Here is a 13181-nt window from a genome sequence, read left to right on the forward strand (position 1 = left end):
GGAACTTCTGCTGTTTGGCATTATATCTGGTACTGAAAACCCCGTCTTTTTATTAGTGTATACCCTACCAACATCTAACCTAACCACACAATTGCACCCTCATAACTGTCCAAATTTTCGCTGTGAACCATATTCACTCTTCTAGTTCCAATTATATCCTCTTCAAATTGAAATGTAAGCTCTCCCATGAGCATCGTCCTCTTTACTCTATGATTTTATGTCTGCATTTATTTTGTCTACCTTACATGTCTATGTTTTATGTATGTCCTGTTTATCACACTATCCAATGCGGTTAGCACTGCAGTGCCCTACAAATCAATGATAATAATAATAGTAATATTTTCAACAATGTATGCAAAAAAACTGGTTCTGCACAGTAAGCCAAAAGATTACATATCAAGTGAATGTTACCAGTATTTTGTATGAAAGGATTAGGTTTGCAGGGCAATGCTATTTTATTTATAACAAGAGCATATGTAAATAACTCCAGTGTTCAGAAAGGTTTATCATATTTAGATAGCAGTAAAATATTTGAGAACAAAGATAAACAGAAACATTTGTAGCCATTATATGGAGGTCTTCGTGTGACGCGTTTTACAGTGAATCGACAATTACTGTATAAAAGCAGCACTACAGGTCACACCATTTTCAGTTTGCTTATTAACCACCTTGATGTGGGCACTGATAATATTGCAAACAAAAAATATATATAAGTAGGAACATGATATGTTTTTGCAAAAAAAATAAGTAGGAAAAAGTGCGTTCTCCACATTGAGGTGGATGGCAATGAATATTGGTTTGCAAAGGTAATGAATGTCTGATATTTAAATAAATAACGTACCCCTCTTATTATATATTCGAATGTTAGATTACACTGCTTGAATATTAAACATAGGGCATGCACAAACCATAAAACTTAAAAATATAATTAAATCCAGTTATGTTAAAAGACCGAAATTACACTTAAATAATTTATCAATAACACTGACCTCTGGATTCAATGAATTATTCTCAGATGATTTTGTGGAAAGTAAAATGTGTGTGAATCCATCCTGTTTTCGCACAACAATATCTCTGTAGCGGTAAGCACTTTCAGTTTGTCTTACACTGAATCGTAGCCTTTTATCAAAAGATTGGTCTCTTCTCTCATCAATAAACCTCCGCTTGCCTGTTACTCCTGCTACAGATGTCTGTATATTGCTGGTACCATTTGCAGTTAATGCCTGCATGAATGTAGACGTGCCTGCAAATAGTTAAAAATGTTATACTTGGTTATGTTTCATTAATAAGGTTGCAAAATTTTATATTGCAAATATCCTAGGTATGTCTAGGGAGATAAAGCATTTGCATTCCTAATATATACCAATTGCAGTCACATGAGTTGTATGTAAGAAACAGTTGCATTCAGGGTTACTAGTTATTGTGGGAATGAAAAACATTCCTGGTCACTAAATAAGTTTAAAGTCAAGGTATTGCTTGCACTATACGAGCATTTCACATATGGCGCCTTATTGCTCTTTGACTACCTAAGGAAATAAATATTAATCTAGCCAACACAAACTGTTGTCCCAGGGGTGTTTCTAGAGAGGAGGAGGCCCGTGTGCAGTATCCAACATGAGCCCCTCTTCTCCGCCCGGCAGCACACTGGGCTGTGCACGGCAAGCGCCGAAGTTATAGACTCTGGGCACTAGAGTGTACCCAGAGTCTATAATGTATGCACAGGTCACCGGGAAAATGGCCGCGGCGGCCATTTTCCCTGTACTGCGCATACGACGGGAAAATGGCTGCAGCGGCCATTTTACAGTCGTTTTACAGCGCCGGACCCCTGCGCCGGCGTGGGACTTCGGAGAGGTAAGTAATATTATTGGTGCAGGGTAGCCCCCCTGGACCCAGGAGCCCGTGTTCCCCGCACACCCTGCACCCATTATAGATACGCCAGTGTTGTCCTAATCTACCAGAGCTGCCAATGTTTTTAATATAATTTCAAGAGACACAACACAGTGTTCCTTTTCAAGAGCTTCACACGCAGTTCTTGGCTCCACAATAGGGCTGTACATTATGGGCCTGATTCAGCTGAACGCAGATTCCTGATGGTCGGTAATCTGTGCAGGAGCCGGACCCATACTGCGCATGTGCATTATGGGTCCTGTGTGATTGCACGCATACTGGCAGCAGACTGTCAGTGATTGACAGTCAACTGCCATTTGCGGACGGTGACAGCCTCAGTTTTCCAAAACGGAGGCGTGTCGCTGCCGTTGGGGGCGGGAAAGAGGCAAGGATCTCCGTCGGCTGACAGCGGTTACCTGGCCTCTTCCTCTCATCTGCGGCGGCCGGCTTGTATGAGCCCATGTGTCACATAGCCATCTGATGTTCTCGCAGATTATCCGGTGCTGCGTTGTACAATGCAGCTCAGATAAGTAATGCATGCAGGAGGAGTGATGCCTTCTGCTGTATTACCATAATTGCAAGGACGGAATTGCAAAGTTGCTTGCGTTCAGCTTTGCACTTTCGTCCTAAGCTGAATCAGGTCCTATGGGCGTAATTCAGAGTCAGTGTTTGAGTCTTATGTAGCGTTCCCGGTAGGCTGTTTTAGCGGGGCGCGGCGCCCTGCCCTCCTTCTGGAAGGCAAAAAGCGCCCTGCCCTCCAGAAGGAGGGCAAAAAGCGCCCTGCCCTAACAGCCTGCGGGAGCCGTGTTCACCCGCGGGTCGCAGTGTCCCGCGGGTGAAGAAATGTTCGGTGACCCGGTCACCGCCGGAGAATAGACGCCGGGCGCATGCGCCCGGCATCTATGCTCCCTGTCTGCAGGGCTTGGGGGCTGCCCGGCGTGTCCGTAAGTGCTGGGCACGCCCCCAAGAGTGGCGAAAAGGGGACGCGTCTTATAGACATGCCCCCTTTTCGATGACCACGCCCCCTTCTCGGTCGCGCACGCACGAAAGTGCCCTCTCTAGCTCCGGTGCCCTGCCTCACGCCGGAGCTAGAGTGAACGCTATTATGCCACAGTCACGTATGTGACTTTATATGAATACTAGTATAAGTACTTTGTCCGTCTTTAGACGCAACAATCCCACTTGGTGCATCTTTAAAAACAACCATCGGACGCACCAGCCACATGCTAGGTGCAGATTATCTATCAGAGTATGGCCTCCAATGTGAGCGTTAAGTGCCCAAGTTCACAGACAGTTATGCGACACGCCCGTAACACGCCCATTAGACAGTGCATGCCTGTGCATATGAATGGCCACCTACCAGTCACACCCAATACAATTCCAAAATATTTTTGAGATCAAGCATCTCAATTGGAACACGTGTTTTGCGGCTTTTTATCTACTTTGGTGCATGCGCAATTGCATAAATATTGCCACTGCATGTGATTCAGAATCAGGCCCTATATTTGCACAGACATAGGCCCTCATTCAGAGCCACTCGCAAACAGCAGTATGCTCGTTGCGTTCCGATGTTGAATAACCGCGCATGCGTCGGTGTAACACTGCGCATGTGCGTACGGCAGATTGCGAGTTTTTTTGGTCTCGTTCGTCAAATAGCGTACAGGAAGTGACATGTCAAATGTGATTGACAGAACAGGGCGTTTTTGGGTGTTGACGGGGGTGGAGATGGAAAAACGCAGGCGTGGCGAAGGCGTTTTTGGGGCGTACATACATTAGCAGATGCGAGCGTAAAATGTGTTCGGACCGACTCGTACGTCACTGGATGATCCTCTTTCCCTTCAAAATGCTCGCACAGCTTAGGGTCTGGATTACTCGACCACATTGGCGATGGCCTTCTCCTCCGTCCCGGGACTCCACGATGTTGTTGCGATTAATCGCGGGAGGGCTGAAAAGCAATTAGTGTTGGATTGAAAACCGGCTTGGTATGTGTTTTGAAATCAGTTTTTTGGGATAGCACAAAACCGTACGCAGGTGGAACTCAGAGCTGCTAATGTCAGGATGACACAATCAATTTGCGTACATTTGTGGGGGTTTATTTTGCCCTCAATTTGGTGGTTAGGGCCTATTGTAACAATAATGTCATCATGTTTTAATTTTCGCACCATTTTATTTTTGCCTCTTGAATTTGCCTCGTTATATGATTTTTTAAACGTTCCTTAAAGAGCCCATTTCTTTTTTTTTAATTTTTCTTGTTTTTTGCCAGTTTTTGCCTTTTGGTCCAGGATTAAATGTAACCCATTTGTACAATAATTTCACAATCCAATGTCAGATTTTTTGTTTCAATTTATTGCTCAAACAAAAAAATAAAAAATTAAAATATTGGGGACATCTTTTTTTGCCAAAGATATGTCCCAAAATCAAACAAATTGGCCCAACATAACTGTTGACATAAACATACATCCAAAATTTAAAAACATTTCACAAGAAAGGAGAGGGAAGTTTTGACCAGAAAGGAATATGAGCCAAGCACAGAAGGATTGTGGGAAAAGTCACCATTGCTGTCACCGTTTTTTCACCCGTTTGGATGGGGGAGGGAGGGCGCCAGACCGGGTCCGGGATGTCATCGGGCTGGCCTGTCCAGAGGCAGATGTTGTGGCCTCTGGACTAGGCACAGGGCTAGGCACATTTGGAGGATTGGCTGATGTTGTGCCAGAGGTGGAGGATCCTGATGTTCCGGCAGGAAGGGAGGTCGGCTCCACCATGTGCTGGCGAACGAGCTGCTCCAGGGCATTGGCGATGCGGATGTTGGCCCTGGTATTTTCCGCCAGGGCCTGACCAATGGTCACGTTGGCCGCAGCATTTTGCTCCAGGGCCTCAGCCACCCGTACCAGACTGGCGTCCATCCTCTGCAGAATCTCCGCATGGAAATCCGATTTGAAATTGAGTTCTGTGAGGAGGGACACTGCCTGCGAGGGGGATTGCCCTGGACTGGCTTCTGCAGGGTCCTCAGCCGGATGTACTGGTTCCTCCCCTGCCGAGCCAGAAATTCGGCGGCCAAGGCTCCCCTCTGGAGCAGACTCATCCGCCTGTGTCTCTGTTAGGAAAAAAGATAAAAGCCTCACATTAGAATCTACATATTGGCACAATAACATTTCAGAGTTGATGACATCCAAAGATTTACCTGGGACAACATGAGGAGCCGCAAAGTCTGGCATGTCCGTATCCATGTTGGACACGCCAAACACCTCCACAGGCTGCACACACCCCTGTGCCAGCTCTTCTAAATCCGTCAACCCCAATGACACAGGGGTGGGACCCCCACCTGTCCCCCTTGCATGCCTAGCCCTGTCCGCGAGTTTTTGCTTTAGGCGATATTTGAAGTCGCCCCATCTGTGGGAAAAAATGGAAGCCATTATCCTTTTGTTTAAAATGGTGTTTGTTTTTAGGGGGGGCAAGTGTTTACTTACCGCCGTTTGACATCCCGGGCTAGACGGACATAATCACCCACCCTATTGACAGCAACGGCTACCTCTTCCCACATTCTCCCCTTCTGGCTTAGACTCATATTCCTGTCTGCCTGTGGCAGGATGTCCACACACTTCTGTATCAAAACCTCCATCTCCTTTCTTGTGAAATGTGGCTGCCTTTTTTTTTTGGCAGCTTTGGCCGGAATACTGGGCCCAGCAGCCTCTTCCATGTCATCCTCCTCACCTATTTGTGTAAATATTCAGATTTCACAAAATCACAACTTGCCCAATCTTATGTTTCAAATTAATCATTGATACAAAATGCATGAAAGACTTACCGCCTGACTCTTGGGCATTGTTTCCCTGGTCTGTCGCCATGTCTGAGGTCCAAACAAGAAATACACCAGAATTTTAATGTGTTTTCGTGACGTATTTATACATGCGTCCTTATTTTGCGGCCGCATCATTGATTGTGCGTTCCTATGATCCCTCCTTAATTTGTGCGGGTAACGAAACACTATTTATGGCTTGGTGTGTCTCGAGTCGAGGTGGCGTTTTTGGATTGTTGGAGGTTACCTTGGCTGGAGTGTATTGTTTGCGTATATAGGAGTTGGCGGTTGGAGATTATTTTGTTTGGTAGATTTGAGTTTTTATTTTCCGTTCTCTTTTTTGCTTTTTATTTTTTTGACCTCGTTTCTTGATTTGGTAAGTTTTGTGAAGTCTAACTTTTGATCAATTGTTGTTTCATTGTGTTTCTTCTTTTTTTTTTAATTTTGGATCCCTAATTTCATCTATTTTAGCTTTTGATTAATTTCGGACCCAAAGACCTTTTGATTTGGACTCTTATATATTTGCTCTTGGTAAGTCCATTTTTTATCTTGTATTTGTGAACTAATTAGCACATTTTTACTACTTACTATTGTGACTTGTATTTGCGAACTAATTAGCGCATTTTTACTACTTACTATTGTGACTTGTATTTGCGAACTAATTAGCGCATTTTTACTACTTACTATTGTGACTTGTATTTGCGAACTAATTAGCGCATTTTTACTACTTACTATTGTGACTTGTATTTGCGAACTAATTAGCGCATTTTTACTACTTACTATTGTGACTTGTATTTGCGAACTAATTAGCGCATTTTTACTACTTACTATTGTGACTTGTATTTGCGAACTAATTAGCGCATTTTTACTACTTACTATTGTGACTTGTATTTGTGAACTAATTAGCGCATTTTTACTACTTACTATTGTGACTTGTATTTGCGAACTAATTTGCGCTTTTTAAAATGCATATTAATCATTTTAATATTTTTGAGGTTGCCCTTTCGCTTTTTGTGCAAACATTTCAACCCATTTTGATGTACTGTGTGCAATGTCGTTTTGCACTTTTGCCAAATGTGTGTTTCGCATATTTTAAGTTTGGTCTAGCACAAAATTTAGAAACAAAAATGCACAGAGTGAAATTTGTCAAATAATTTTTGTGATTAATTTCAGTTTGGACGTATCATGACAATACCCCGGCATGTAAGCAGCAATGGATGGTATCATCAAGCTAAGTTGTTTTGAATTTTCTTTTGGGGTGGGTCCAAAGCCTTACATGCCAATCTTGCCATTTCAGGTTGATCTAGGGCGGATTGTTCTGGCCATGCTCCCGGAAGCCAACCAACCTCAATCTCGTCCCAGGCGTAGGCATCGTAGGCGTGCAAGGCCCCAGATATTTCGAACACGTGTCACCCTTTTTGGAATGCCCGACGATGAGGTTTTAAGACGCTACCGTCTTCCTCCCAAAATCATCATAGACACTCTCTCATTAATAGAGAGTGATCTTGAGCGGCAAATTGACAGTCCTACAGCAATACCACCACTTACGCAATTTATGGCGGTGTTACATTTCTGTGCCTCAGGATCGTTTCAAACAACGGTGGGAATAGTGGCGGGCATCTCACAATCCTCCTTTTCCCGGATCCTGAGGGCAGTGATGGAGGCACTTTTCAAGCACCTCCATCATTTTATTCAAATGCCTTTGGATATGGGTGCCCTTAGTGTGGCCAAGGCCAATTTTTACCAAATAGCTGGCTTCCCACACATCATAGGGGTTGTGGATGGTACTCACATACCACTTCAGCCTCCAGCACGGCTGGAGGCCATATTTCGAAACAGGAAACACTATCACTCCCTGAATGTAATGGTGGTATGTGATGCCTCCCTCCAGATCCTGTCCCTGAATGCAAAATTACCAGGAAGTGCACATGACTCCTTCGTCATCCGGCAATCAGGGATATGGCACAAATTAAACAACCTACAAGCTGGTGATGCGTGGCTTCTGGGTAAGTGGAGACCTTTAGTACATAACAATGTTAAGCTTGATACACAGTGATCCTGATGTTGTCTATTCTTTTTCACAGGAGACAGTGGATACCCTTGCATGCCCTGGCTGCTCACTCCTTACTTGGCTCCCACACCAGGTCCACAAAGTGAGTTTAATACCGCACTTACAGCCACCAGGCAAGTGGTGGAGCGCTGTATCGGCCTTTTAAAAGGCCGATTCAGATGCCTCCACCGCTCTGGTGGCGAGCTCATGTATTTGCCGGATATGGTTTCGAAAATTGTGGTCCTGTGTGGGATATTTCACAACATCGCCATAAAGAGTGGTGTTCCAATGCAGCCAGAGGATGCCTTACCTGAGGATGGCCCCCCCCGAGGTTGGTCGGAGGTCAGTATGTGGGGGGGCCATACGCGATGATGTGGTGGCCCGATATTTTAGGTAATTTTTGATCAAACAACAGTGTGTATACCCAATGTGTTCCGTTTTTTTAACGTTCATCTTTTTTTATATTAATTCTTGCACCATCTTCTGTTTGTTTGCATAATCTTTGGCACTCCCACGATGACTACTTCCTGCTACCCTTCCAAAACCTTTCTGTGGAAACTTCGGGAATATATTCTGACACCAATATTGCAACGCCATATTTTTGAAATCATGTGGGCATGGACCTTCGTCAACCAGTTCTTGATTTGTTGTGTGTTTGTTTAGTTTTTTTGGTATGTGGAGTTTTTCTGATTATCACTGTGTGTTTTGTTTGTGAGTGACCACTTTGGATTTTGATTTCTGTTGTGAATAAATATTTGGAGAGTGTAATTTGTTTCCTTTTTGGGCACGTTAGAAGCAAGTGTAAACAAACTCCCAAACGTTAATTTTACCTAAGGGGTAACCCAGTAATGAAGCAAGTGGAGCTAAAATGTAATATGTTTTCGGGGTACTAACCAACACAACAAGGAATCGTGTACAATCAGTTGCCTTCGTAAGATTGTCCTGAGCAGTTTGGCCACCAAATAGGAACCTGAAAAATGGTGTAAACTATCATGTTGACCACCACAAAAAAGGAAAATGACATTGGTACTGGGAGGTGTTTCTTGTGCCTGTTTGCATTCAAAATACAACACACAATCTGTAGTGAGTTTCTGGGGCAAACCTTGCTTGAAGAGTCTACTTATGTCAGTGTAAAGAATCTTGGATTTACTCCAAACGCATGAGACAGAGCTTGATTTTAAACAGATTTATTAAGAAACAATTTGTAAAAAAAAAAAAAAAAAAACGAATTCCTAAGGAGGACCAACAGATGCTCAAGGCCCTGCATTAGCCCGGTGACCTGCTCCCGCATACGGCCCACACAATTCAGAATCTCTTCCCGACGCCTCTGTTCCTCTGTGGGTGACAAAAGTTTGGGGATTAATAAATCGATAATGAAGCAACATTGTAAAAAAACAAAAAACAAGCAAACACAAACTTACAAGCTTGTGGGCCAAAAAAAAATTACACGGATAAAACCCAGAACCCCAAAATGTCGTATGCCAAAAATACAAGGGCCCTAAAAAAAGGCACACAGGTGTGATATGTGTATGGTGACATCAGCAGGAACAGGTAAAGACAACCCCAAAAAATACCCTAAGGCGAAAAAAAGTTTAAAAAAATGGGGACGACACATGATTACATACAAACAGTTTGTGGTGTCCAAAATAAACTTTAAAAACATACCGTTCTCCAAAACGAGAGAGCCAGAAGCCACTCCCTGGACCACCTCGGAGGTGACTACATTCCCCAACCCGAGGGGCAAGGTGTTTTCTTGATCCTGGGAGGGGGTATTTGGAGGAGGGACGGATGGAGGAGAGGGGGAATTGGGCTGGAGGGGAAGTAGGCCAGAAATATCGGCCACAGGGTCTGGGGAGGAGGGGGGAATAGAGGAATTGGGGGTTGGAGAGAGGGGCCGTGACCGGCGTTTTGTGTGGCGATGCCGCCGTAGTGTTTACTGTGCCCCTAAAAAATGACCAAAAAATTGTTGTTAGTTTCAACAGGAAACCAAAAAAAAAACAAAAAACAATAGGACAGACATGAAAACATGCACATGCAGATATGACTACAATGACTCAATAGGACAGACATGAAAACATGCACATGCAGATATGACTACAATGACTCAATAGGACAGACATGAAAACAGGCACATGCAGATATGACTACAATGACTCAATAGGACAGACATGAAAACATGCACATGCAGATATGACTACAATGACTCAATAGGACAGACATGAAAACATGCACATGCAGATATGACTACAATGACTCAATAGGACAGACATGAAAACATGCACATGCAGATATGACTACAATGACTCAATAGGACAGTCTTGAAAACATGCACACGCAGTTAGGGCCCACAAGAAAAACTTGAAAACCACAGTCCAGAACACTTACTTTCCGCAATCTGCATGCAAAAGCATGCCAGCAAGCGGGGCGTCCGCCGGTGCAGGTCCGACCACCTGCGCTCCAGCTGGCCAATATGTCGGCGTGAGCCGAAGGAGCGCAGGCGTCGACGTACCTCCGCATATGCGGAACGCTTGCGCCTATTGGAGATGGGTGGAGGCTGACTGGTGATCCTCCTGTCCATCACCTCCGTCAGCACCAGCAGTTCGCGCCTGGTGAATGCGGCGGATCTCATGATGGCAATGGTGTTTTTTTGACAAAATATTTTTAATAAAGCACCCAAAAAAAATTTGATTGGCTAATGTATTTGGGAAATTAACAGGACCAATTCTACTGGTTAGTGTATGAGTCATGTGTTCGACAGGGCCAGAAATCTCTTAAGAGTTATGATAGGCTTGATGCAGTGACATGCGTAAGCTAATTTAAATAAAAGAAATGAACCACAGAAAAATTGTGGGGAGACAAACAAATAGAACAATTGTTTAATTGGGGCTAACATGTCTTTGGAACAATAAAAGCGAAGGTTTCAGCCGTACGTATTCTGCGAGCAAATACAAACACGGACAAGATTAAAGTTTATTGCATTGTGTTGAAAAAAATAAATAAATTAAGCTAATTGATATATTGATTGGCATGAGGGAGGTAGGCCGAAAAAACGAGCAGGTAATCGGAATCTGACAGTCCCACTTCCGGTTTGTACTTGTGCGTGCGTTCCCTTCAAGCCATTTCGGGGATGTACGCTCGCTATTTGGCACGCTCGTTAGTCAGAGGAGGGGTCGCCTGAGTTTGGGGCGGATTTTTAGCTGCGTAGGAAAAAACGAGCGAGTGCTTGAATTTAAATATTTTTTTACGTACGGCGAACGTGCGTACGCCCACTTGCGAGTGGGTCTGAATCAGGGCCATAGATTACGTTTGTGTCCAGAGCACCAATACAAAGTGTTCATATAATCCAAACAGCAATTTCACTCATGGACACCTTGGCAAGCTGTTGAGAAGATACAATACCAATCTTGACTGGAGTGAATGGCGGGCAGCGGTCCTGAGTGAATTGTGCAGCATCACCTGCATGATGAATTGAGCCGGGAAGTGCACTCTGATTTAGCGCAGGCAGTGCGGAGGGCAGTTTGTGACTGAGGCTGAGCAAGCATGACGTCAGAGGTTATGCCTACGCAGCCCCACGCCAGCCTGCCCTCTCAACAGCCGCTTCTGACCGCCCGCTGCCTGCGGAGGACTGGCGGTGAGCTGCAACCTGCAAGTCAGTGTAACTGTGAGGCGGCAAATCGGTAATTAACATTCGGGTAGTAGTGTACACTACCTGCACTGTCTGGAGATTGGACAGGTGTCAGTGAGACTTGCCTGCAGCTTCTGCCAGCGGCCTGTCTGAACTCCGAGTAGAAGAGTGTGATGTGCTGACTGCTACTGACTCTGCTGGGTGACTAACTGTTGCTGTGATTGCCTACCTTCTGGACTCTGGAGGAGGAGTCCATGAATGTTTTTTTTTATTTCTTACTGGTCTGCTCGGCTGGCTGGGGGGGAAGGCATGACATGAAAGTTAATTTATTCCTGTGATAGGTTAGGGAGGGTGGGGGTTACTTTTATTTTTCCTATGGGGCCGGGCATTGATGTATGATTGATGTTATTTTATTCCTATGAATCCTGTGCAGGGAATGGGCTGGCTGGGGGATATTACGTTTTTTTATTTCTGTGGGGGGCCCTGAAAGTTTAAATTTTTTCCTGTTGGCCCAAGCTTTTGGGCCAGAAGCACAGACCCACAGAATATGGGTGGGGATGAAAGTTTTATTTTAATTATAATATTTTCATCTTGAATACCTGGATTAAAAAGAAAATGACGCAGGATGGTTTCCTTACTACTAATTTATAGCACCTGAAACATTTTGACATATGCTTTGAACTACGGCAAACAAGTTGTGGAATGGAGCATACACACGGTCAGATTTGTCAGATGAACGATTTGAACGATTTTACCAAAGTTTTTGACTGCATTAAAATTAATGGAATCATCCAAGTCTGACTGCAAACACATCAGATGTCAGATATCGTTATCTGACAAAAGGGAACGCGCATCGTTCATCGTCCATCGTTCAGGCATGTCAGATATGTCAGATTTTCCTTCAGATATGAACGACTGAACGATTTTTAAATCGTTATCGTTCAGATCTGAAGGAAAAATCTGACTGTGTGTATGCACCAGAACACTTTGAATCATAAACAAATGTACCACATTGTGTCCTTCAGTGCCACATTATTACTGTGATCTACATTAAATCAATAAATACATAATTTTTACATTAACTTAGTAAATTTACAGTACAGCTACCAATAGTGTAGTTTAGCTTATGACACCACGTAAAACACGCAATAAGAACCTGACATAATTGCAGGCACTGCACACTACCATTTTAGTTTTCACTGGTGGTTTGTAACCAAAACAAGTCCGTCTTACTCTGTATGCAGTTACTTAGTCAGATCTTATACTAACCTCTGATTTGCTGCTAGAATGCAGTACAGGACAGCAAACTTCACAAAATAATGATAATTGTTGTTAGCAGCATCTGTCTAGAGGAAGGAAGCTGTCCACTGAATAGAAGTGGAGAAAAAAGGAGTAGATTTAAAGCTTTAAATCAGATTCTATTATTTTCTAGAATTCAATAGAGAAATAATAGCTAGAATCTGATTTGTTGCTATGGGTAACACCAACGCTTTTCATTGTTAGAAGATTTAGTAAATCTACCCCAAAGCCTTTAACCACTTGCCTGGCGTGGATTAATCGTTTGCTACCATGCCATGCTAAGCGTTACCTGACATGATTGCAAACTATGCGACTAGTTAGTCAGAAACGCCCATTGAGCGGCTGCTGGAAGATAATCTTCCAGTAGTCGCCAATGACAGAGGGACCTCCCAGACCTTCTGCATCCCTGCACCCTCCCTTAGTGTCTGCCCAGCAGCCAATCACTGCTGATCGGGCAGCCTGGCAGTACCCCCCCACAAGGCGGCTGCAGAGAGGAGCAGTTGCTGGGGAAATGTAAAGCCGCG

At 44.0% G+C, this 13181-nt stretch overlaps 1 protein-coding gene across 1 annotated transcript in view; it reads right to left on the minus strand.

Annotated features, from left to right (window-relative positions):
- CDYL (chromodomain Y like) overlaps window positions 1-13181 on the minus strand; it is a 164034-nt gene that overhangs the window by 10095 nt on the left and 140758 nt on the right. The window contains exon 3 of the mRNA XM_088471788.1: window positions 990-1243. Within this exon, the coding sequence (XP_088327914.1) occupies window positions 990-1243 (254 nt within the window). The remainder of the gene's footprint in view (window positions 1-989; window positions 1244-13181) is intronic.

Source organism: Taudactylus pleione, unplaced genomic scaffold (assembly GCF_031769625.1).
Source record: "Taudactylus pleione unplaced genomic scaffold, aTauple2 ptg000116l, whole genome shotgun sequence".
In the NCBI taxonomy this organism is placed as follows: Eukaryota; Metazoa; Chordata; class Amphibia; order Anura; family Myobatrachidae; genus Taudactylus; species Taudactylus pleione.